This window comes from Aquila chrysaetos, unplaced genomic scaffold (assembly GCF_900496995.4).
Source record: "Aquila chrysaetos chrysaetos unplaced genomic scaffold, bAquChr1.4, whole genome shotgun sequence".
Taxonomy (NCBI): Eukaryota; Metazoa; Chordata; class Aves; order Accipitriformes; family Accipitridae; genus Aquila; species Aquila chrysaetos.
In genome coordinates, this window is record NW_024470391.1 from 98,803 (window position 1) to 124,288 (window position 25,486).

At 58.2% G+C, this 25,486-nt stretch overlaps 1 protein-coding gene across 1 annotated transcript in view; it reads right to left on the reverse strand.

Annotated features, from left to right (window-relative positions):
- LOC115338169 (ryanodine receptor 1-like) overlaps positions 1 to 25,486 on the reverse strand; it is a 25,609-nt gene continuing 123 nt past the window's right edge. The window contains 40 exon segments of the mRNA XM_041121888.1: positions 1 to 210; positions 511 to 562; positions 629 to 729; positions 819 to 883; positions 986 to 1,105; positions 1,108 to 1,141; positions 1,707 to 1,841; positions 1,934 to 2,080; positions 2,457 to 2,517; positions 2,598 to 2,729; positions 2,824 to 2,865; positions 2,981 to 3,111; positions 3,600 to 3,744; positions 3,746 to 3,804; positions 4,006 to 4,092; positions 4,307 to 4,472; positions 4,869 to 4,942; positions 5,935 to 6,214; positions 6,282 to 7,257; positions 7,728 to 7,830; positions 17,915 to 18,011; positions 18,335 to 18,447; positions 18,692 to 18,772; positions 18,775 to 18,853; positions 19,011 to 19,042; positions 19,044 to 19,252; positions 19,689 to 20,003; positions 20,570 to 20,612; positions 20,614 to 20,692; positions 20,840 to 20,921; positions 21,208 to 21,274; positions 21,276 to 21,447; positions 21,683 to 21,743; positions 21,836 to 21,885; positions 22,090 to 22,211; positions 22,579 to 22,647; positions 22,941 to 23,058; positions 23,371 to 23,492; positions 23,688 to 23,795; positions 23,849 to 23,926. Of these exon segments, the coding sequence (XP_040977822.1) occupies positions 115 to 210; positions 511 to 562; positions 629 to 729; positions 819 to 883; positions 986 to 1,105; positions 1,108 to 1,141; positions 1,707 to 1,841; positions 1,934 to 2,080; positions 2,457 to 2,517; positions 2,598 to 2,729; positions 2,824 to 2,865; positions 2,981 to 3,111; positions 3,600 to 3,744; positions 3,746 to 3,804; positions 4,006 to 4,092; positions 4,307 to 4,472; positions 4,869 to 4,942; positions 5,935 to 6,214; positions 6,282 to 7,257; positions 7,728 to 7,830; positions 17,915 to 18,011; positions 18,335 to 18,447; positions 18,692 to 18,772; positions 18,775 to 18,853; positions 19,011 to 19,042; positions 19,044 to 19,252; positions 19,689 to 20,003; positions 20,570 to 20,612; positions 20,614 to 20,692; positions 20,840 to 20,921; positions 21,208 to 21,274; positions 21,276 to 21,447; positions 21,683 to 21,743; positions 21,836 to 21,885; positions 22,090 to 22,211; positions 22,579 to 22,647; positions 22,941 to 23,058; positions 23,371 to 23,492; positions 23,688 to 23,795; positions 23,849 to 23,926 (5,103 nt within the window). The 3' untranslated portion in view covers positions 1 to 114.

The window sequence follows — 25,486 nt, forward strand, 5'->3', positions numbered from 1 at the left end:
CACTCTCCAGGGTTTATTGATGGCAGAGGTAAGTGGCCCCCCCTGGCGGACAAGGCACTTCTTAGAGGGGGGAGCTGGAGGTGCTGGGGGGTCCCCGGGGGGGTCCGGGGGGGGTCACCCCAGCTGATCCTCGTACTGCTTGCGGAAGCAGTCACCGGCGGGGAAGAAATCCCAGCAGCGCTCCTGGTACATCTTCCAGACATAGGACTCCTGGGGGGGTGGGTTGGGGGGGGTCAGGGCAGAGGGCCCCCCCCCCCCACCTGGCACAGCCCCCTCCCCACCCCACAGCACCCTCCTCCCACCGCTGGTGGGTGATCCCCCCCCCCCCCCCAAAGCCCTCCCATGTCCCATTGTCCTAGTTTTCCCCGCCCCCCATACAAGCCCCCATGCAATCCCCCTGCACCCCCAGCTCCTGCACAAGCCCAGTGAAAGCCCCCCCTTAGCTAGTGAGCCCCCCCCACCCTATGTGACCCCCCCCCTTGCCTCCCCCACATCCCGGGGGGGTCTCACCTGCCCCATGTGCTCCGTCTCATCCTTATTGATCAGATACATCAGGAAGAACCGGGGGGGGGGGGGGCTGGGGACCCCCTGTCCCCCCCCCAGGTGCCCCCCCCCCCCGGTCCCTCACATGTAGTTGGCCAGGTTGTGCTCCTCCAGCGTGTGGGTCTCGAAGCCGTGGGGGGTCGTGTGGAAATAGTCTCTCCTGATGCTGCAGATGAAACATTTGGGGGGGGGGGGATCAGGGGGGTCAGGGACCAGCCTCCTTCACACCAGACCCAGGCATCCTGCAAGCCCCCCCCCCCCGGGGGGTCACTCACCTCCATGTCCTCCTTCACCTGCTCCTGCTGGTCCCGCAGCTCCCCAAAAGCATCGATGATCAGACCTGGGGGGGGGGGACGTGGACAAGGAGGGGGGGTCAGCGGGGTGGAGACCCCCCCATAGGCTCGCCATAGCCCCCCCCCCCCAGCCCCGGGGGGGTCCCTACCCTGGATGATGGCCAGGAGGATGACGATGACGAAGAAGAAGAAGGTGATGTCGAAGACGACGCGGTACAGCTCGTAGTCATCCCCTGCCAGGTCCTCGATCTCGTCCCCAATGCCCCCCCAGCCCGAACCCCCACATACATGTGGAACAGGTAGCACTGGGGGGGGGGGGTCAGGGACCCCCCAGAACCACAGCTGTCCCCCCAAGGACCCTGTCCCTCCCCAGGGAGCCCCAAAACCCTTCTAGGAACCCCCCAGCACTCCCCAGGACCATCCCAGGGACCCCCCCAGGGACACTCTGGACCCCCCTGGGCCCCCCCCAGACCCACCCAGGGACCCCCTGGACACCCGCTGACCCCCAAGGGACCTCCTGGATGCCCCCACGGACCCCAGCTTCACTCCTAGGACAGCCCCCAGGCCCCCCCGAACCAGCCCAGAGGCCCCCAGCTCCTCCAAAGGGACCCTCTGGAGACCCCTCAGGACCCCCTAGGACCATCTCAGGGACCCCTTGGATGCCCCTGGGACCACCCCAGACCCCCCCGGGACCCCTCAGGACACCCCCCCAGGAACCTCCAGGACCCCCAGAGCTCTGCCGGGCTCCCCAGGGACCCCCTACAACCATCCCAGGGACCCCATAGATGCTCCCAGGACCCCTCCTAGGACCATTCCATGGACCCCCCAGGTCCCCTGGCCCCCCCCCCCCCAGCCCCCCACCCCACCGACCGTCATCATGTCGTCACATTTCATGTCAGGCTCATCCTCATCCTCGCTCTTGTTGTAGAACTTGCGGAAGAAGTTGAAGGCCACCACGGTGTAGAGGTACACGACCACGGCCAGCAGCCCCACCGTCATCGCCAGCTGGGGGGGGGACAGACGGGAAGGATGGTGTCAGTGGGGTCCCCCACCCCAGCCCTGGCCACCCCCCCCCACCCCAGCCGGTCCCCACCCACCTGCTTGCCGTTGTGGGTGACGGAGGAGAGGATGGTGCGGAGGGTCTTCACCCCCATGGCGATGTCCAGGAGGTGGGAGGCGAAGAAGAAGTTGTTGTAGTGGCCCAGGAGGGACATGGCCATGTACCAGGTGAGGTAGAGGAAGGACTGGGGGGGGGACACACACCATGGGGGGGGGGGTCACCCTGCAGCCTGGCACCCCCATTGCCGGGGGTCCAACACCCCCAGCACCTTGGGACTCTCATCACCCTGGTACCCCCATCCCTGGGGGGTCCTGGCTCCTGTCACCCCAGAACCCTCATCGCCCTGGGACCCCCCCACTGCTGGGGGTCCCACACCCCCACCACCCTGAGACCCCCCCAGCCCTGTGGGGTCCTGACTCCCACCGCCCTGGGACCCTCATTGCCCTGGGACCCCCATCCCTGGGGGAACTCCTGACCCCCATCACCCTGGGTCCCCCCCATCACCCCAGGCCCATCACCCCGGGCCCCCCACCCTGACCTCCCCAGCTCCCCCCACTCACGTTGTCGGTGAAGATGACCCCAAACTTCCAGATCTGGTACCTGATGTCGATGGATGTGATCCTGTGGGGGTGAGGATGTGAGGGGGACCCCCAGGATGGGTGCGAGCCCCCCCCGCCTCCAGATGAGCCCCCCGCACCCACCAGGTGAGGAGGGAGCTGTCGGGGGGGGCCTTCCTCTCGCCCTGCGCCCCAATATCCAGGCTGGCCAGCTCCATCCCCAGCAGCTCCGCGATGCGCTCGCGCCCGTAGATATCCCCATACTTCTCCAGCACCGGGGGGGGGCACACGACACGGTCGAAGGGGGGACGGGACACGCTCAGGGTCCAGCCCCCCCCTCCTGTGTCCTGCGGGACCCCCCCCTCTCACCTTCCTCTTGACGAACTTGTCCCAGTAGTTGCTGGGGAAGGACCTGAGGGGACAGGGAGGGGTTGGGGGGGCCCTGTGTGTGTGTGTGTCCCAGCAGCCACATCTGGCCTGGGGGGGGCCCCAGAGGGCCCCCAGCTGGTCCCACCAGTCCCCCATACTGGGCGTTGAGCACCAGCCGGTCCCACTGGCCCTTGACGTCGTCGTCCGGCGGCTGCTCGGTGATGTAGAGCCCCGAGAACTCCAGGCGCCGTGCCACCTCCTTCTCCCGCTTGAAGATCACCAGCGGGATCTGGGGGGCACAGTGGTGGGGGGTGGGACATGGGGGGTCAGGGGAGACATGGGGACACAGGGGTCGGGGGGACACAGGGACATGGGGCGACATAGGGACACAGGGGTTGGGGGGGGTCAGCGAGGACATGGGGTCACAACCCAGGCCCGGGGGGCTCTACCAGCCCCGGGGAGGAGTCAGCAGGGCCTGGGGGCGTGGCCAGGCACAAAAGGGCGTGGCCACCAGGTGGGGGCATGGCCATGGCCAGATGCTAGCACAAGGTGTGAGCATGCGGGGGGGGGGGGGGCGATGGGACGACCAGGTGTGGGCGTGGCCGGATGACTGGGTGCGGCCAATTGGGGCGTAGCACCACGAGAGGGTGTGGCACCATAAACGGGCGTGGCCGGGGGCGGGCGGGCGTGGCCAGACACTGATGCCAAGTAGGGGTGGGACCAGGGTCGGGCGTGGCCGAGGGGGCGTGGCCAGGGGCCGGGCGTGGCCGGGCGTACCTTGAGGCAGTTGTAGCCGATGATGCAGAGGAAGGCGACGAGGGTGTGGGCCAGGGCCAGGCCCTGCAGCGCCGGCTGCATGTATCCCGTGCTCTCCTCCAAGAAGTAATAGACCACGCTCTCCTCCCCGGCCCCCCCTGGCCATCGTTGCTGCCAGCCCCGAGCCCTCCAGCTCCTCCTCGGTACCTGGAGGGTGCTCCGACACCTGGGGGGGGGGGCGAGGCACCTGCCCATCCCTGCGCCCTGGGGACCTGAGCGTTCTGGTACCCGTCAGCCCACCCTACGGACCCCACAGCCCCCCCCAAGGAGCCAGGGTGGCCCCAACCTGTGCCATACCCCCCCTCAGGGAACCAGGGGTCTGGGTTGCCCCCACCCCATCCCATATGCCCCCCCCAGGGACCCAGACCTTGTAGAAGAGGAGGATGAAGTTGATGGCGAAGGCGAGGAAGAGCGCCAGGAACCGCAGGTTGTAGAAGTTCCTGGACAAGTAGTTCTGCACCAGCGGGGAGGGACAGGGACACGCTCAGGGGTGGGGGGGCCCAGCCCCAGGACCCCCCCTGAGCACCCACCCAGGGTCCAGCCCCATTGATGGGGGCCCCATTGCCCCTACCCCAGGCTGCCCCACCCCCCCAGGGATGGGGGTCCTAGTGCCTGGCTCACACACAGGGATGGGGGTGGTCCTGGCCCCCCTTTGGCCCCCCCCGTACCAGGAATTTGACCCTCTGGACCTCCAGCTCAGTCCAGAACTCGAAGGCTCCTTCGGCCGGCGGCTCCTTCCGCTCCCGGGGGACCGATTTCCTCCTCTTCTCGGGGGCACCAGGCTCGGGCCCCCCCTCGGCCCCCTCCGCCCCGGCCTTCTCCCCATTCTCCGTGCTGGGGTGAGGGTGCTGCCTGGGTGGGGGCCCCCAGCGGGACCCTCCATCCTTCCCACAGCCCCACCAAGGGGGACAGGTACCCACCCCACTGCACCAGTGGGACCATGAACCCACCCCAGAGCCCCCAGTGGGACCATGCAACACCCAGTGGGACCATGAACCCACCCCAGAGCCCCCAGTGGGACCATGCAGCACCCAAGGGGGGCCATGCAACACCCAACGGGGCCACAGACCCACCCCATAGCTCCAACAGGGCCATGCAACATCCAACAAGGCCATGGACCCACCCTACTGCCCCAATGGGACCATGCACCCACCCCACAGCCCCAACGGGGCCATACAGCCCCCTAGTGGGGCCATGCACCCCCCAGGGGGGCTCTGGCCACCCACTTACTTGGCTTTTTCCGCCTCACCCGCTGGCTTCTCTTCCTTCTGCGGCTCCTCCTCCACCAGCTCCTCTCCGTCCTCCTGCGGTGGGAGCCAGGATCAGGCCGGGGGGGGGGGGGGTTGGGGGCACAGACTGACCACCCCCCAAAGCCCTGCTCAGGCTGGTCATGCCCATAGGGGACAGAAACCAGGGTTTTGGTGACCCCCTGCTCTGCTCCCCACTGCTGGGAGGGAGCCCAGGGTCCTGCCCCTCCTAGGGACCCCCCCCCCAGTGTCCTGCCCCCCCATAGGGACCCTTAGCATCTTTCTACCCCCCCAGGGAACCCAGGCATCCTGCACCTCCATAGGGACCCCCCCCCCAGCATCCTACCCCCCCATAGGGGACCCCTGGGGCCGTGTTCCCCCCTGACGTGCGGAAACGGACTCCACAATCAGTGAGATTGTAAAGTAGGTATGTTCATTCAGCACTGGGCAGCACGGGGGGTAGTCCCACCAAAGTCGTGCGTGCCCGAGTCGGCAGTTAGTTTCAAGTTTATACAGTCAAGTGTTACATATTCACAATATGCCTATACATATGCATGACCTATCCCGCTTCATATTAAAATTAGCTCCGAGAGGTCATTTCCATAGTCTCCTCTCAACTGCGCTTGCGCAGTGCCTCTTTATGGTGGTCGTCTGGTGGTCGCAGAGATGAAGATAGATGACTCCATCACTGCTAGTAACCTTTCTTCTTGCGCAGGCTCAGTGGTTTCTTGGTATTCACCCAAGCCGCAAGACCAGTCTTAGCTGGCTCTTGGGGCCTGCTCCTGCTTCTTATCAGGAACTGTCTTTACCTCATTGGCTGGTTCTTAGGACCAGCTCTTCTTATCAAGGACTGTCTCTGCCTCAGCTAATTTCAACAATGTAAGCGCTAAACATCATCTTTCATCCCCCTTTATTATGTCTACTGAGATTCTTTTGACTCCCCTTGTCTCACCCCCATAGAGACCCCCAGCATCCTGCCCCCCCCCCCCCCCCCCCCAGGGACTCCGAGCATCCCCACCCCCCCCACCGAGCCCCCATCGGCTGCCTACCCCAATCTTCCTCCGGAGGATGGGAGTGCCCTCGGGGGTGGGGGGCTCGGCAGCGGGGGGCTCCCCGATGTCCCCCAGCCCCCCGGGGGCGTCGGGGGCTGCCAGCCGATAGTGCCCGGGCTCCTTGCGCACCCCGAAAGCTGACACTGGCACTGACACCACCGCCGCCTCCTCCTCGGGGGGCTGCAGCAGGTGGGGGGCGGGCAGGGGGACAGGGTCTTGAGGACCCCCCTCTTCTCCCCCCGCAGCCTTCCCAGTCTCGCCGCCCCCCCACGGCATCCTGAGTGGGGTCGGGCATGCTGGCCAGCAGCTCGGCCAGGGCTAGCCGCTGCGCCCCTTCCACTAGCCCCCCTCCGAAAAGAGAGGTCCAGGCCAGGCGCCCCACAGCCCCCAGCACCCCCCAGCCCCCCAGAAGCCCCCCCAGCATTACCCAGCCAGCGGCCGCCCCTGCTGCCCACACCAACTCCTGACCCGGCCGGCATTGCAACCGTCGCCGCCAGGTTTGGGGGGACCCCAACAAGCGTCGCAACCCCCCAGCCCCCGCCAACAGCTCCCCAAAAGCCAAGGTGGGTTCGGAGGGGGGCGGGGGAGCAGTGGGATCAGGGGGCTCCTCCTCTTCCTCCTGCTCCTCATCCTCTCCTTCTTCCCGGGGGGGTTCCTCCTCGGAGAGGCGAGAGGCAATCTGCATCTCGAAGATGGTGTCCTCGCAGAAGCTGACGAAGAGCTCCATCTTCTCGGCCTCCCCCCCCTCGTTGACCACGTCGAAGATGAACTGGCGCTTGGATTCCTTCACTTGGGGCATCTCCCACTGCGCCTTGTTGGCAGCGCTGATCTCGAAGTAGAGGCGTTCGATCCGTCGAGCGGCTCCCATGATCTCGATCCGTCCCAAAAAAGGACGGAAATACTCCAAGATGCTGGCCGCTTGCTCCAAGAAGGTCCGGAGACGTTGGTCATGGGGAACGTGCTCCGAGAGGTTGGTGAGGAGCACGGCCACGTTGAAACCGATGTCGCGAGCAGGCTCTTGAAAGCGACCAGCAAAGGCTTCCACGTCGATCATCTCGTTCTCGTCCGCCTCCGAGCAGGAGAGCAGGAACTGGATCTCGGCGGGTTCGTATTGCTTCTGGCTGTCCATCGCCTTCTGGAAGTCCTTCTTGGAGATGAGACCTCGCGGGTCCGAGACGTAGTCGCGGAAGGCATCCGAGGCCACGATGTCCCGCAGTTTCAGGAACATGTCGAAGAACTTGAGGATCATGGTGACGTTGCTGGAGGACTCCACCAGCATGTCCACCATCTGCCGGGCGATGGTCCCGTTCACCACGTTGCCTGTGGAGGTGGGGGGGGGGGGGGGGGGGGGTTGTCTCGTCAGGTCTTGGGGTGCTGCAGGGACAGCCCCGGTACCTGGGGACACCCTGGAGAGCATGGGGACGGCTCTTGGGGCCGGGGGATACCCCGGGTGGCCAAGGGCACCTCAAGTGGTATGGGCCACCATGGATGGCGGGGAACACCCTAGAGAGTGAGGGGACACCCTGAGGGACAGGGGACACCCCTGATGGCATGGGGACAGCCTGGATGGCGAGGAGACCTCGTCTTGGGGGTCCCCCCCTAGTGATACGGGGACCCTGGGTGGCATTAGGAGATCCCGGATGGTGGATGGGATGTCCTAACCCCAGGTGGCGTGGGATAGCGAGGACACCCTGGATGGCAGGGGGACATCGGGTGACATTGGGGCACCCATGGCAGCAGAGGGGTCCTGGACACCCCGGGGTGGGGGGGGGACGACAAGGGGACCCCACCTTCTAGCAGGGACAGCAGCATCACCACCATGTCCTTCTGCAGGTCCAGCAGCTCCTTCAGCAGCCCGATCTGGCTGGAGTCCTGGGGGGAGGACAACATGGGGGGGTGTCGTGGTTTCAGCCCAGCCGGTAACAAAGGACCACGCAGCCGCTCGCTCACTCCTCCCGCCCCCTCCGGTGGGATAGGGGGGAGACGGAGGAGAGAAAAGGAAAAAAAAAAAAAAAAAAAAAAACCAAAAAAAACCGGAACCTCGAGGGTTGAGATAAGGGCAGTTTACTAGGACGACACAAAAAAAAAGAAGTTACAACAACAACAACGGTACTAATGAAAGAATATACAAACCGAGTGATGCACAGTGCAACTGCTCACCACCCGGAACCCGACGCTCCGCCACTTCCCCCACCAAAAGTCGAGAGAGCTCCCCCCGGCCTGCTCCCCATTTATATACTGAGCATGATGGCACATGGTATGGAATAGCTCCTTGGCTAGTTCTGGTCAGCTGTCCTGGCTGTGCCCCCTCCCAGGTTCCTGAGAAAATTAACTCTATCCCAGCTGAACCCAGGACATTATCCACCCCTTATTCTATACCATCTACATCATGCCCAGATCCTACATTTTTTTCAATTAATCACAACCACTTTCCTTGACTTATATACATATATGTATATGGACACCCACACACACACAAATAGCATTCCCTTAGTCGATGGGCTATCCTTCTAATGTGTCCATCAATTTTATTTAGTCCATGACTTTGAGGCTCCATCTGTTGTAACACTTCTTCAGGATAAGAGAGATGGTGTGAGGTGTTGGGTTGTTGTATGCTGTCTCTGGAGCTTGCGGCTGGTACATTTGGTGCAACCCACGCCCTTGGTCTGCAGGTTGATGTTGATCTTGAGGAAATTGCTGGGCACCAGTTCAAGTTCTATCACTGTTGTACTTGGCTCGGCTTCAAAGTCCATCCTTCAGTCATTTTGGGTAATTCTTACTGTAATATCCTTGATATGTGTCGTGGTTTAACCCCAGCCAGCAACTAAGCACCACGCAGCTGCTCACTCACTCCCCCACACCCAGTGGGATGGGGGAGAAAATCAGGAAAAAGAAGCAAAACCCACGGGTTGAGATAAGAATGGTTTAATAGAACAGAAAAGAAGAAACTAATAATGATAATGATAACACTAATAAAATGACAACAACAATAATGAAAAGATTGGAATGTACAAATGATTCACAGTGCAATTGCTCACCACTCGCCGATCGATGCCCAGTTAGTCCCCGAGCGGCAATCCCCCCGCCCCCACTCCCCCCAGTTTATATATGAGATGTGATGTCCCGTGGTATGGAATACCCTGTTGGCCAGTTTGGGTCAGGTGCCCTGGCTGTGTCCTGTGCCAACTTCTTGTGCCCCTCCAGCTTTCTCGCTGGCTGGGCATGAGAAGCTGAAAAATCCTTGACTTCAGACTAAACACTACTAGCAGCAACTGAAAACATCAGTGTTATAGACATTCTTCACATACTGAACTCAAAACATAGCACCGTGCCAGCTACTAGGAAGACAATTAACTCTATCCCAGCTGAAACCAGGACAGTATCCACCCCTTATTCTATACCATTGACGTCATGCTCAGTTCCCATACCTTTAGTTACATCCTGGTCAATCATCATCACCTTTTCCATCTCTTTGAGACATATGAACAATGATATATATGTATACACACACAGAGATATCATTCCTTTAGTTTATGGGTTATGTTCGTTGAGTTCATTTAGTTCCCCACTCTGGGCTCCATCTGTCATACCAGCCTTTCTGGGCAGGAGGGATGGTGCAAAGTCCTCTCAGTCGGTAGAGCAGAATCGGGCTTCAGTGCGGTGTGACGAGCAGGTGACATTGGTCGCAGCAGGAGGATGGTGTGCACCGTTGGATTGTTGCATGCCGGAGTCAGTTCTGGTTCCATCACTACTGCGCTTTGCTCAGTTTTATCACAGTTCTTTCTTGCTTGATCTAAGTGATTCTTATTATAGTACTATGGATATAGCATATAACAATTATAGTAATGATAACATACAGTAGCAGGGTTATATAGCAACTAATATCATACAGGTTAATTCTGGCTATTCTCACCTAAAATTAAATCCCCTTGTGTGGGAGTCAATTATATGGAACTTAGTGACTGGGTCTGAAAGTAGGTGACAGGTCAGAGGTAAAGTAGAGACACAGGGGTGGTCGAAAATGCATATGTGGCTGATTAGCAATTGCTTGAGCAAACAATTTTAAGCAACTTTTTGCAAAAACAGGATATGGTTAAGGGGCAGTCGTATGCTAATTTGTTCGCGTGGACATGATACATCAGCCTATAGTGATAAAGCTTGATGTGCGTGGGTACTATATGCTTGCATGCAGCAACCAATCAGAGCTTTTAAGGAACTTAGAGAATTGTATAAGAATGATCAGCTATGTCCAATAAACTGGCGATTTTGATCATCACATTGGTGTCCTGTCATCCGTCCCTGCATGGAATTTCTCTACACCCTTGAGGCACACATCGGACTTCCCCATCTTTTCGCATCACCCACCAAGTGCACCCAGGCCCTTGAGCAAAAGCAATCCCACGAATGGGTTTACCTTTGCCTGAGGCAGGAGTAACCCAGACTGTCTTCCCCAACATATTTTTTTATGTGCACTACAGGGACTTTATCCCCTTCTACAGTACGTAAAAATTCTGACTGGGCAGGGCCACCCCGATTGGCAGATCCTCTGGTGTTGACTAACCAGGTGGCTTTTGCTAAATATGTATCCCAATGTTTGAAAGTTCCACCCCCCCCATTGCTCTCAATGTAGTCTTTAACAGTCCATTGTATCCCTCAATTCTCCCAGAGGCTGGTGCATGATAGGGGATGTGATACACCCACTCAATGCCATGCTCTTTGGCCCAGGTGTCTATGAGGTTGTTTCGGAAATGAGTCCCGTTGTCTGACTCAATTCTCTCTGGGGTGCCATGTCGCCACAAGACCTGCTTTTCAAGGCCCAGGATAGCGTTCCGGGCGGTGGCATGGGGTACAGAATATGTTTCCAGCCACCCGGTGGTTGCTTCCACCATTGTGAGCACATAGCGCTTGCCTTGGCGAGTTTGTGGGAGTGTGATATAGTCAATCTGCCAGGCTTCCCCATATTTATATTTCAGCCATCGCCCTCCATACCACAGGGGCTTTAACCACTTGGCTTGCTTAATTGCAGCACATGTTTCACATTCATGGATAACCTGTGCAATAGTGTCCATGGTCAAGTCCACCCCTCGGTCACGAGCCCATCTATATGTTGCATCTCTTCCCTGATGGCCTGAAGCATCATGGGCCCACCAAGACATAAATAGCTCACCCTTATGTTGCCAGTCCAGGTCCACCTGAGCCACTTCAATCTTGGCAGCCTGATCCACCTGTTGGGTATTTTGATGTTCTTCAGTGGCCCGACTCTTGGGTACGTGAGCATCTACGTGACGTACTTTTACAACCAGATTCTCTAGCCGGGACGCAATATCTTGCCACAGTGCGGCCACCCAAATGGGTTTACCTCTGCGCTGCCAGTTGCTCTGCTTCCATTGCTGTAACCACCCCCACAGGGCATTTGCCACCATCCATGAGTCAGCATAGAGATAGAGCACTGGCCACTTTTCTCTTTCAGCAATGTCTAACGCTAGCTGGATGGCTTTCACCTCTGCAAACTGGCTCGATTCACCTTCTCCTTCAGCAGCTTCTGCAATTTGTCGTGTAGGACTCCATACAGCAGCCTTCCACCTCCGATGCTTTCCCACAATGCGACAGGACCCGTCAGTGAACAGGGCATATTGCCTCTCATTTTCTGGCAGTTTATTATACAGCGGGGCTTCTTCAGCCCGCGTCACCTCCTCCTCTGGCGACATTCCAAAATCTTTGCCTTCTGGCCAGTCCGTGATCACTTCTAAAATTCCTGGGCGACTGGGGTTTCCTATGCGAGTCCGTTGTGTGATCAGTGCAATCCACTTACTCCACGTGGCATCAGTCGCGTGATGTGTAGAGGAGACCCTCCCTTTGAACATCCAGCCCAGCACTGGCAGTCGGGGTGCTAAGAGGAGCTGTGTTTCAGTACCAACCACTTCTGAGGCGGCTCGAACTCCTTCATATGCTGCCAATATCTTTTTCAGTTGGAGTACAGCGAGCCTCGGATCCTCAATATCCTCGACTCCAAAACCCCAGGGGTCGACCTCGGGTCTCCCCCGGTGCTTTCTGCCAGAGGCTCCAGGTAGGGCCATTCTCCCCGGCTGCAGTGTAGAGCACATTTATAACATCTTGTCCTGCCCGGACTGGCCCAAGAGCTACTGCATGAACAATCTCCTGCTTAATTTGTTCAAAAGCTTGTCGTTGCTCAGGCCCCCATTTAAAATCATTCTTCTTCCGGGTCACTTCATAGAGAGGGCTTACAATCAGACTGTAATTTGGAATATGCATTCTCCAAAAACCCACAACACCTAAGAAAGCCTGTGTTTCCTTTTTATTAGTCGGTGGAGACATAGCTGCTATTTTGTTGATCACATCCATTGGGATCTGATGACGTCCATCTTGCCATTTTATTCCTAAAAACTGGATCTCCTGTGCAGGTCCCTTGACCTTACTTTCTTTTATGGCAAAACCGGCTTTCAGAAGGATTTGGATTATTTTCTTCCCTTTCTCAAAGGCTTCTTCTGCTGTGTTGCCCCATACGATGATGTCATCAATGTATTGCAGGTGTTCCGGAGCTTCACCTTTTTCCAGTGCAGTCTGGATTAGTCCATGGCAAATGGTGGGGCTGTGTTTCCACCCCTGGGGCACATCGATTCCAAGTGTACTGGACGCCCCTCCAAGTAAAGGCAAATTGTGGACGACACTCTGCTGCCAGAGGGATTGAGAAAAACGCATTAGCAATGTCAATTGTGGCATACCACTTGGCTGCCTTTGACTCTAGTTCGTATTGAAGTTCTAGCATATCTGGAACGGCAGCACTCAGCGGTGGCATGACTTCATTCAGCCCACGATAGTCAACTGTTAGTCTCCACTCCCCATTAGATTTCTGCACGGGCCATATGGGACTATTAAAGGGTGAGTGAGTCTTGCTGATCACTCCTTGATTCTCCAATTGGTGAATCAGCTTATGGATGGGAATCAGGGAGTCTCGGTTGGTGCGATATTGCCGCCGGTGCACCGTCGTGGTAGCAATTGGCACCTGTTGTTCTTCAACCTTCAGCAACCCCACAACCGAAGGGTCTTGAGAGAGACCAGGCAGGGTAGACAGCTGTTCAGTGCCCTCCGTCTCCAAGGCAGCTATACCAAAAGCCCATCGATACCCCTTTAGGTCCTTAAAATACCCTCTCCTGAGATAGTCTATGCCAAGGATGCACGGGGCCTCTGGGCCAGTTGCAATGGGGTGTTTATGCCAGTCATTCCCAGTTAGACTCATTTCAGCTTCCAATACGGTTAGCTCTTGGGATCCCCCTGTCACACCAGAGATACAGATGGGTTCTGCCCCTTTATAACTTGATGGCATTAGGGTGCATTGTGCACCAGTGTCTACTAGAGCCTTATATTCCTGTGGGTCTGATGTGCCAGGCCATCGAATCCACACTGTCCAGTAGACTCGATTGTCCCTCTCCTCCACCTGGCTGGAGGCAGGGCCCCTCTCATTCTGGTTAGAATATTCGTTACTCACTTTTCGCACACATGACTCAGAAGTCCCTTCAAGAGGATCAGCAATGAGATCAGCCCATCTACTGCATCTGGGGGACTGCTCACAGGAAACTGGAGCAGCAGTTTTCCAAGAAGAATCCTCTTTTCTGATTGCTTTTTCTCACAACTCCCGTACCCGTCCATCCAGGACTGAGGTAGGTTCTCCATCCCACTTCCTCATGTCCTCTCCATGGTCACGCAGGTAAAACCACAGGTTAGCCCGTCGTGTGTACTTTCTCTCTCCTCTCTCTTGGGCAGAGGAATGCTTACTCCCAATAGCTGCGATGCGGGCCTGTACAGGTGGGGAGGAAGACATATCCACTTTGAATTGCTGGAACTCTCGGGACAATTCCTCTACAGCCGAGACACAGGTCCGTAGGGAGGAAGAGAGACTTCCTTCGTATTGCCGGAGTTGGACAGCCAATTCATCCACCGTTTGTCCATGGCCTTCTTTCCAGGACATTACTGCCAATGAGTTGGCATAGGTTGGTGGTGCACTTCGTAGAAACTTCCGCCACATGGGTTGTGTGCATTGGACTTCATCTGGGTCTGTGGGTGACTGCGCATTTTCTGGATCATTATAAATCACCTCCAGCACGGCTAATTCCCTCAGGTACTGGATACCTCTCTCCATGGTGGTCCACTTGCCTTGGTGACATGTAACTTCATCCTTGAAGGGGTATCTTTCCTTCACACCTGACAGAAGTCGCCTCCAGAGGCTGAGGACTTGTGTTTTTCTCCCAATTGCCTTGTCAATGCCCCCTTCCCTAGATAGAGATCCCAACTGCTTGGCTTCCTTACCCTCTAATTCCAAACTACTGGCCCCATTATCCCAGCATCGGAGCAGCCAGGTAACAATGTGCTCACCTGGGTGGCAGCTAAAATCTTTTCACATGTCACAGAACTCACTCAGGGATAGAGATCAGGTAATTATTTCAGGTTCTGCCTCTTCCTCCTGTTCTCACGATGACCCTGCTTCACTTTAATCTCTCACTAAGCGAACTGATTTCTTTGTGTGTTTCTTTTTCTGTACAGGGGCGACTGATACTGGCACAGGTTGGTTCTCTGGTTTAGCTGCAGTATCTGTCACCGGGGTTGGGGTAGCCGCACTGCCTGTTGCTCTGTTTTCCCTCTCTTCCCCCTGAGGGTGCTGCCTAATATCAAGCAGTGTTTGGTAGATACTGGCCAGGGCCCAGCACAGTGCAGTAAGTTGTGCGTCTCTGGAATAGCCACAGCATTTTCCTCTCAAATATTCTACCACTTCATGAGGGTTCTGTAGTTGTTCGGGAGTGAAGTTCCAAGCCACTGGGGGTGAGAAGTTCTCTAGATACCTGCCCATATCCTCCCACATGCCGTGCCACCCATGAATATCCAGCTTTGGGGCAGATCTCTGGGTGGTACTCTTAAAGAGCCTTTTTGTAGCCCTAAACAAGACCTGAAACATATCCAGGAGACATAGCACTAACAGCACGCTGGCTTGCGCATCCCAAGGATATTCAAAATTCTCAAAAGCTGTTGTAATTATCCGGAAGGAGAGAAGGGAGGCGAACGGACGGGGGGAAGTATCCCCCCCCGACTTCCCCATGGATTGGGTGCAATTACCAATAAAATCCGATAGAAGGCGCCCGAAGTATGGAAATGATATCACTGCTGCATACAGATACCAGCTTAACCTCATGACCAGTGATGTAATCATTCCATAAATCGACATTGCCCAGTATAACAAAATGATAATCCCAATCCCTCTCCCAGAGGTGATGATAGCATATTTCCATACATTCTGTATGGTATGTCTAAATATTTTGATGGTTTTAATATTTTGTACCAGCCGTGGAAACTGGTTTGCTGCTAGGTGACTGTAAAAGTGAGATTTGGTAAATAATTATTAGAAATCTTATACTAACACGATGATTGAAACAGTAGACAAAAGTATAGCCAAGCAGTTAACTAGCAGAGGTAGGTACTCACAAGTTTTGCAGTTCTTTGCTCTTAGGACTAGATGTTCCTGTGCACTAGATGAGAACAATGCTGAAACTGACCACGTGCGATTGAAACTGCGTTAAGCTTCAAGATCAAAGAACAAGGACAAGAATAAAGACTTCAAGGACAGCCAGCAAGAACTTCAAATGGGCTGGTGGTCACAAAAGCAGCCCTTCGACTCAAATGGATCCTTCGTTGTGCACGATCGGATGTAGGCAGTACTATGATAATCAGTTATAATCATTTTTATGTATATGTATACTAATCTGATTAATATGCAATTAGTTATGCTATATAACCTGTTTGTGCTAAAGCTGTGGTATGCATGCTAGGTGGAACTATCCCCCATGCATCCAGCGCTGCAATAAAGAATGCCTGCTTTCTAAAACTCCAAAACGAGTCTTAGAGAGTTTCTTCGACTGGCTTTTCGGTATCATTTAAATTTCACCGACAGAGAATGCTGTCTCACCATACACAATGCAACAACCTCCTTAGAAGAAGCGCGAAAGAAGATGAGAGAAGTTACAGACAAGACTGGAGAACTTTTCCAAGCAATGCAACCTAGAGACTGACTTAACAGAGGATCGTTGCTGACCTTTCTCCTAACGTCCTTGGGACTCATGGGGTGGGGAAAATGGCTTGTTAGCATTGGACTCATGTCGTTATGTGGATTTTTTTGTTCTTAATGGTTGGCTTTACAGTTGTTATACTGTTACACTGCTCAAAGTTTGTACTGTTTGAAGTTTTATACATGTTCTTTCTCTCTCTCTCTCCTTTTCTTGCTTTCTCCTTTCTTTATATCTAAATCACCAGCCTGGGAGAAGACTGTGGAGAATCCACGAAGATAATATAGACAATGTTTGAGCCACGGGGTGGTGTGAGAGACTGAAAGAGTTAATGCCTCAAACATTGTGGTGGGGCAAGTTCTGCTTAAAGACAAACCCTGCACAGCAAGGAACCCAGGTGAAAAGCCCATCAGCTCAGACATCAGCGACAGGAGGGGGAGGGCGTGCCGGAGGCTGCGCAGCTCCCTCTTCTGATAAGCTGTTCTGATACAAAGATCGAACAATGGCCGTGTCTGCAGGGAAGGAGAAGTTACTCCACAAACGACCCCCAAGCCCAAAGGCTCACAAGCTGCTCATTAACCTGACGAGTTCGGGTGCCTGCCCGAAGGAGGGGCAAGGATGATAAAAGGACACAAACTGAAGCCCCGGGTGCGCAAGCCCACTGGGACTGGACCCCTCGGCTGACTGAACCAACGCTGGACCCAGGACCGGTGAAATCTTCCTCTCTTCCTTTTTCTCTCTCTGTCTTCTTCTCTCTTTCCTTTTCCTTTTCCACAATCCCTACACCTCATCCATTTCAAGATATAAACCGCTGACCAAGTCTGAGACTAAGAGTAGATCCAGCCGCCCCTAGACCCTTCTCTGAGGAGGAGTCTGGAAAGCAAGGGGGTCTGCTCTGAACCTCCTGACTCAACGGGAGGGATCTCCTTATTCCCTGAATCGATGTATATGGTTACACAGTTTACAGAAGTAGTCTTATGCCAATTGCTGTTGTGAGAAACCCTGCCACCTACTACCACGCCTCCCCAGTTCAGTTTGCTTCTGTCATGAATAAAATCTTTAACTGATCGTTTGGTGTCCTTTCACCTTAATTTAGCCAGAGGGAATTTCGAATTAAACACGACTCCCTGGTCTGTCCAGTCTGGGTCGTGACACACCCTTGCAGGCACTGATCATCATCTGCAGCACCATCTCGGCCGCCCCCCGCGTGTGCAGCCGGGCTTGCTGGTACAGCAGCTTCTGCTTCTCCATCTCCTTCTCCTGGGGGGGGGGTCAGGGGGGGCTCAGGGTGCCCCCACACCCACCTCGAATGAGTCCTCGGCTTCTTCTTCCTCCTTCTCCTCCTCTTTCTTCTCCTCCTCTTCCCCTTCCTCGATGTGACAGCTCGGGGCGGGGGGGGGGGGCAAAACAATCTGGGGGGGGTCCCCAGTTGAGCCCCCCCCAACACCATCCTAGGGGTCCCCCACAATCCCTGGGGATCCCCGCCAACCCCTGCAGCCCCCCCCCCCCCCCCACGTTGGGACCCCGGGGTTGGGTGGTTTGGGGGCGGCACGGGGAGGGGGGGAAATGGGGGGGGGGAGGGGGCAGGACCCACCTTGGCCATGATGCCAGCGTACGCCATGTACAAATGATCCTTCTCCAACTTACTGCAGGATGGGGGGGGGGAACACGGCTCAAAGAGGTGCACTAGGATGCCCCCCAAGGGGGGACCCAGGTGTCTGGGTGCCCCCCCCCCACCTTCTCTCAGTCAGTGCCGTCCGGCTGAAGTGCAGGATGAGCTGGTGCAAGGGGTCCGGCTTCTTATCCTGCTCCTCTTCCTCCTCCTCCCTCGGCCACCACCGCAGGGCTCAGCTGGGGGGGGTCCCCAGCCAGTGACCCCAGCCCGGGCAGACCCCCCCCCAGCTCACCGAGAGGTCATCGATCATGCGGTCCTCAAAGGGATGCTCCTCCGGCACCAGCCAGGAGAGCTTGTACGCCTCCAGGAACATGTTACAGGCCCGGTGCCTGGGGGGGACGGGGGGGGTGACAGTGATGGGGGGGTCCCGGTCCCTGGGAAGGGGGGCTGGGGCCTCCACCCAGGAGGCACCCAGTTGTCCCCAGGGGCTCTCGAGGGACCCCCAGTTGCCCCCCCAAAGGGTTCTGGGTTGCCCTCAGGGGTTCCCAATTGCCTCCACAAGGCTCTGGGATCTTCCCAGTTTCTCTTAAGGGACTCCCAGTTGCCCCCAGAGGCTCCCCAGTGGTCCCGGTCACCCCCAGGGGGTCTCAGGGGGTCTCAGGGGGTTCAGAGCTCTCCCTCCCAGCAGCTCCCAGTCCCCCCCAGTGCCCACCTGGGCAGGTTGTAGAGGGGCGTCATGCGGAAGCAGGCGACCACAGCCCGGCGGCGCTGCTTGGAGAGCAGCTTGTGCCACACTGCTTTCTTGGACTTGTAGGGGTGCTCCGTCTGGGGGGGGGCATGATCTGGGCACCCTGGGACTCCCTGGAGCATCGCAGGGACCTCCACAAGCATCCCAAGGACCCCCCCACACACCCTCAGAGCATCCCAGGGACCCCCTTCCCCCCCCAGAGCATCCCAGATAACCCCCAGGGCACCCCTGGAGCACACCATGCCCCCCCCCAAGATTCTTGAGACCCCCCGGGACTCCTAAAGTACCCTGACACCCCCCAGAGCCCCCCAAGACCCCAACCTGCTTGAGGTGGTAGAGCATGGCTGACACCTCCTGCACCCTCTAGACATTCTTCTCGGGGCTGTCAGAGTCCTCGGCCTTGCCAGCCAGTAGATGAAGACCTCCCCAACCATGCGGAACAGCTCCTCTGCATCCTCGTTGGGCTCTGTCAGCCACTTGGCCCTGTCGGTCCCATGGCCACCATCAGTGGGTCCCCATGGCCACCATCGGGGATGTCCATGGCCCCTAATTTTGCCCCACCACGGGTTGACCATGGTTCCCAAGGGATGCTCTTCAGCACCCTTATGTCCCCACGGCCACGTCCCCTGTCCCCCCTCACCGGCTGTTGTCCACGTAGCGGATGAGCAGGGGGGTAAAGCGCATAGAGGTCACGGCAGAGGACGGAGAACTCATCCCGGATGAGCAGCTCGGCATCCTCCCCCTCCGTCTTGGCCTCCATGCGGAGCTGCTCCTCCTCGGCCACCACCTTGCCCGCCCGCTTCTTCAGCTTCTCCATGGTGGGGATGAAGTGGGAGCGCAGCAGCTCCGGCTTCGCCTTGCTGACGATGGGCTGGGCGAACACTGCGGGGACAGGGGGCTGCAACCGGGGGATGCACCCGGGGACACCCGCACCTCCCTGGGATCATCCGTGGCCACCAGCACCATCCTGGGACCCACCAAGAGCTACCAGCACCATCCTTGGGACACCAGCATCATCTGTGGGATCACCCATGGCCACCAGTGCCATCTCTGGGACCACCCACGGCCACCAGCATCATCTGTGGGATCACCCATGGCCACCAGCACCTCTCTGGGACCACCCACGGCCACTAGCACCATCCTTGGGACACACCCAGGGCCACCAGCATCATCTCAAGTCCCTGCCCAGCGCCACCAACACCTCCCTGGCACACACCCAGGGCCACCAGCACCACCCTTGGGAGCTGCCCAGGGCCACCAGCCCCATCCTGGGACCACTTAGGGCCACCAGCCCCCATCCACAACCCCCTTCGCCCACCTGCCAGGCGCTTCATCCAGGAAGCTTCGTCGATGCCCAGGTTGTTGACCACGATGCGGAGGATGTTGCCCAGGAGGGCGTTGAGGTGCTGGCCGGTGACGGCGGTGGCCCAGGGTCCCTGGGGCAGGGTGTCGGGGCCGCGCTCCCACCATCGGGGCAGGTAGTTGCAGAGCATGGGGAGGGTCACCTCGATGACGTGGGGCATCTCGGTGTAGCGGGCCCCCGACTCCGCCAGCCCCCCGATGTCCCGCATCAGCCGCTCCAGGTCGGGGATGTCGGGGCACATCTCCTCCACCCGGCTGGGGAGCCCCAGGACTGGGGGACATGCAGATGGCAATGGGGGGGGGGGGGAACAGACCCCATGGTGAGGGAATGGGGGACCCCCGAAGCAGGGAGAACTGGGCGGGGGGAGTGGGCAATGGGGACGCGGCACTGCCCCAAAGGTGGGGGCGAGTGAGGAGACTTGGGGACAAGGGGGGGTATGCCGGTGTTGGGGTGCATCAGGGTACCCCAAAGCTGGGGAGATTTGGGGGTGTGAGGACGTCCGGGAGCTGGTGGGGTCAAGTGAGAGGGACAACAGAGATGTGGGGGGACCCCAAAGTGGGAACGAGAAGGACATTGGAGATGTGGGGGTGCCCCAAACCTGGGGCCATTGGGGGGCATCAGTGTACCCCAAAGGTGGAGGTAAGAGGGACCATGGGGCACCCTAAAGCTGGAGCAATTGTGGGGGGGCACTGGGGGTGCCCCAAAGCTGGGGACACGAGGGGCATCACGAGGGGTGCCCTGAAGCGGGGGGGGCAGCCAGGGCTCATCCCGGAGGGGTGTGACGGGACAGCCCCTAGAACACAGGGGGACACACCGGGAGGCCCTGCCCCACTCACTGGCCCGCTCGCGGGGGGACTTGGTGCTGTAGACGGAGCAGGGGGTTGAACTCGTTGAGCTGCGGCTCCAGGAAAGCCACGGGCATGGCGGTGGCCAGGCACTCCCCCAGCGCCGGGCGCTGCCTGCGGGTACAGGGGTACGGGCTCACCCCCACCCCGCGGCACCCCATGGGCACCCCAGATCCATGGGCACCCCATAGCCACGGGCACACCCCACAAGCACCCCCAGGTCTGCAGGCAGAGGGGTTTTGGGGGGATGCGGCCCCCCACCTCTCCACGTAGGGGTTCCTGGTGGTGCCCAGCGAGTAGATGCTGCACAGGATGCGGTAGCAGGAGACCTGGACATCATCGACTGTGGGGACAGGGGACGGTCAGGGCTGCGGTGTCCCCGACACCCAGGGGGTCCCTGCGCCCCCAAACTGCCCCAGCACCCCCAGCTGCCCCCCCCCGTCCCCACTATGTCCCCTTGTCCCCCAGTCCCCAGAGTCTCCCATCTCCACCACGCCATCCTGTCCCCAAAGTGTCCCACATCCCTGTTAACCCCCCCGGTCCCCAACATGCCCCCTGTGTCCCACGTCCCTGCTGAGCCCCCTGTCCCCAAAGTGTCCCCGCATCCTCATGGTATCCCCACAGCTCACGGATGACGTCGTCCCCAAAGTTATGCTGCGCCACGTGCTCGAAGAGGGAGGTGAGGACGGGCAGGAGGGGCCACCGTGGTGTAGTTGATGTTTTGGGCCACCCCCTTCACCTGCGTGCGGCTCTGCGTCACCTTCCCCAGCTTGAGGTTCTCCACCATCTTCTCGATGTCCTCGGAGGCGCTCTCGAAGAAGGACCGCAGCCCTGCCTTGACGATCTCGGGGCCTGACTTCATCACCATCCTGGGGGGGGGGTGGGGGGGAAAACAGAACACTCAGCACCAGCACTGCCACCGCCCCAGGGACACACGTGGGCAGTGTTGGGGACACGGCTGCTGCCCCAGCAGTGCTGGGTTGAGGGTGGCACTGGAGTGGCATTGGGTACTGGGGGACAGGAATGGGCATGGGGGCACTGCGGGGACAGGGGGGACCATGGGGACAAGGACAGCACCGTGGTGGCACCGGGACCCCGTCCCACCTGGCATCCAGGGAGCGGGCGAGGATGTGCAGGCAGTTCACCACGGCCGGCGCGTCGGTCCCTGGGGACGGGGGGGCTCAGGTGCCACCGGGGCACCCCCCGCCCCCTCGCACCCCCGCCCCACTGTGGGGGTCCCTGGCCATGTCCCCTTACCGAAGAGCGAGACGCGGTGGCGGACGAGTGCGGCCAGCTTGCAGAAGAGGCTGATAGGAGACAGAGGGTCAGTGGGGGTCCCCAAGATGCCCAGCGAGGGGACAGTGTGGACCCCACATCCCCTCGGCCAGGGGATGGGGCACAGGGGGACCCCCCCCGAGCCCCCCCAAGAGCAGAGAGGGGTGCAATGGGGCATCCCCATTGCCCAAGGGGCTGGGTGCCCCATGGCTGGGGGTCCGGGGGTGCCCCCCCACCTGGTGATCATCTCCTTCTCCTTGTTGGAAGCGTGCCCACCACTGCCCAGCACCTTGGCCGGGGTGGAGAGGAAGTAGAGGCAGTGGTTGTGGAAATACTGGTTGATGAGGGGCAGCAGGATCTGGGGTGGATGGGAGGTCGGGGGACTTCACCCCCCTAAGGAATGCACCCCCCAAGCACCCCATAAGGGACCCCAATGCCTGCATACCCCCAAATACCCCATAGGGACTTCTAAGGAACAGCTCAACACCCTATGGGGACCCCAAGGATCTTTTAAGGGGACCCCAAGGACCCCCACACCATATGCACCCCATAGGGACACTGAACATGCAGTAAGGGACCCCGAACACCCCATACAAACCCCAGAAACACCCCACTGCCCATCTCCCTGGGGTGGGAGGCTGATGGGATGTCTGTGCCAAAGCCGCCCTGTGTGTGTCCCCCCCATTTTGGGTTCCTCCCCCACACACTTTGGGGGTCCCTCTGACCTTGGCGAAGAACTTGATCTCCTGTTCATGGGGGGATTTCTCCACCCGCCCGCTGCTCACCACCGCCTCGGGGGGGGGGGGGGGGGGGGGGGGGGCAGACAGTCAGGGAGGGGACACATGGCGGGGGGACATGGGGACAAGCAGGTGGGGGGTCCCAGCAAACCCTGAGAGGTCTGGGGCAGCACTGGGCAGGGGGGGTCCAGAGATTCCAGGGGCACTTGGGGGGGGGGGGGGGTTTCAAGGGGTTCAAGAGGGTATTAAATAGGTCCAAGGGGGTCTCAAGAGAGGACCAGAAAGGTCCCAGGAGGCTCGGGGGGGGGGGGGGGGGTCCCAAGGGATTTGGGGGGTCCTGGGGCCGTACCCAGGTGGGCGATGAACTCCTGGGAGATGTCCATCCACTTGAGCAGCTGCTGCAGGAAGCCGTAGGCGAAGCGCTTCTCGATGGAGGACGTGTCCAGCTCCATGTCCTTCAACCCCCTGCGGCAGGGGGTCGGGGGGGCCCCACACCCCCACCTCCCCATCCTACCCCCCCCCCCAACCGGGGGGGGGCAGCAGTGCACCCCCAGACCCCCCCACATCCCACACCCCAAACCCCACTGTGTGCCCCCCCCCCCCCCAGACCCCCATCTCCAGCAGGGCTCAGCGGGAGCTGTGGACCCCCATCCCACTGCCCCCCCCAAATCCCCTTCCAATGTCCCCAAAGGCCCCCCCCCCCAGCACCCTCCAGCCCCCCCAAACCTCCTCTTCCCTCCACCCGCCCCTGCCCAGACCACCCAGCCCCCCCCCCCCCAGGTGATGGCATAGCCGTTGAGCTGCAGGAACTTGAGGAGCTCCTGCGCCTTCTCGCGGTCCCGTGCCTTCTCCTTGGCCGTCAACGTGTCATAGGGCACGAGCAGGGGGGTGCGAGCCCCACCCCGGCAACCCCCGTCAGCACCCATGGGTGGTGTGAGGGGAGAGGAGCACCCATGGGGGATGCAGGGGGAAGGACAATCCCTGGGGGAGGGGGGCACAGCACCCATGGGTGTGCATCCACTTGGGGGGGGGGGGAGCTGCTCAGATCCCTGGGGCACAGGAGTGCCCATAAGGTGGGGGGACACAGGGGTGCTCACCCTTGGCCTCCAGCTCCTGCTTCTTGTGTCCCCAGGTGTTGTGGTAGTTCTCAGCCAGCTGCTCCGCCATGGCCTGGGGGACACAGTGAGGTGGGGAGGGGGTCCGAGCTGGTGGGGAGGGGGGATGGCATGGCAGGGGACACACACAGGGGAACACTCACCTGCAGCTCCCGGGACAACGTCACCCCCGACAGGTCCACGGGCTGGGGGCTGTAGCCGTGGCTGGGGTCGTAGGTGGCCTGGGGGGGACAGGGGCACCATGGGGTGGGGGCAACCCCATGGACCTCTGTCGTGGTTTAACCCCAGCCAGCAACTAAGCACCACGCAGCCGCTCACTCACTCCCCCCCCACCCAGTGGGATGGGGGAGAAAATCGGGAAAAGAAGCAAATCCACGGGTTGAGATAAGAACAGTTTAATAGAACAGAAAAGAAGAAACGAATAATGATAATGATAACACTAATAAAATGACAACAGCAATAATGAAAGGATTGGAATGTACAAATGATGCGCAGTGTAATTGCTCACCACCCACCGACCGGCACCCAGCTAGTCCCCGAGCGGCGATTCCCCGCCCCCACTTCCCAGTTCCTATACTAGATGGGACGTCACATGGTATGGAATACCCTGTTGGCCAGTTTGGGTCAGGTGCCCTGGCTGTGTCCTGTGCCAACTTCTTGTGCCCCTCCAGCTTTCTCGCTGGCTGGGCATGAGAAGCTGAAAAATCCTTGACATTAGTCTAAACACTACTAGCAGCAACTGAAAACATCGGTGTTATCAACATTCTTCTCATACTGAACTCAAAACATAGCACCATACCAGCTACTAGGAAGACAATTAACTCTATCCCAGCTGAAACTAGGACGGTATCCACCCCTTATTCTATACCATTGACGTCATGCTCAGTTCCCATACCTTTAGTTACATCCTGGTCAGTCATTATCAGCTTTTCCATCCCTTTGAGACATATGAACAATGATATATATATATGTATACATACACAGAGATATCATCCCTTTAGTTTATGTGTTATGTTCATTAAATGTTCGTTGAGTTTATTTAGTTCCTGACTCTAGGCTCCATCTGTCATACCAGTCTTTCTGGGCAGGAGGAATGGTGCAAAGTCCTCTCAGTCGGTAGAGCAGAGTTGGGCTTCAGTGCAGTGTGACGAGCAGTTGACATTGGACGCAGCAGGAGGATGGTGTGCACCGTTGGATTGTTGCATGCTGGAGTCAGTTCTGGTTCCATCACTACTGCGTTTCATTCAGTTTTATCACAGTTTTTCTTGTTTGATCTAAGTGATTCTTACTATAGTACTATGGATATAGCATATAACAATTATAGTAATGATAACATACAGTAGCAGGGTTATATAGCAACTAATATCATACAGGTTAATTCTGGCTATTCTCACCTAAAATTAAATCCCCTTGAGGCACACATCGAACTTCCCCATCTTTTTGCATCACCCACCAAGTGCACCCAGGCCCTTGAGCAAAAGCAATCCCACGAATGGGTTTACCTTTGCCTGAGGCAGGAGTAACCCAGACCGTCTTCCCTAACATATTTTTTGTGTGCACTACAGGGACTTTATCCCCTTCTACAGTACGTAAAAATTCTGACTGGGCAGGGCCACCCCGATTGGCAGATCCTCTGGTGTTGACTAACCAGGTGGCTTTTGCTAAATGTGTATCCCAATGTTTGAAAGTTTCACCCCCCATTGCTCTCAATGTAGTCTTTAACAGTCCATTGTATCGCTCAACTTTCCCAGAGGCTGGTGCATGATGAGGGGATGTGATAA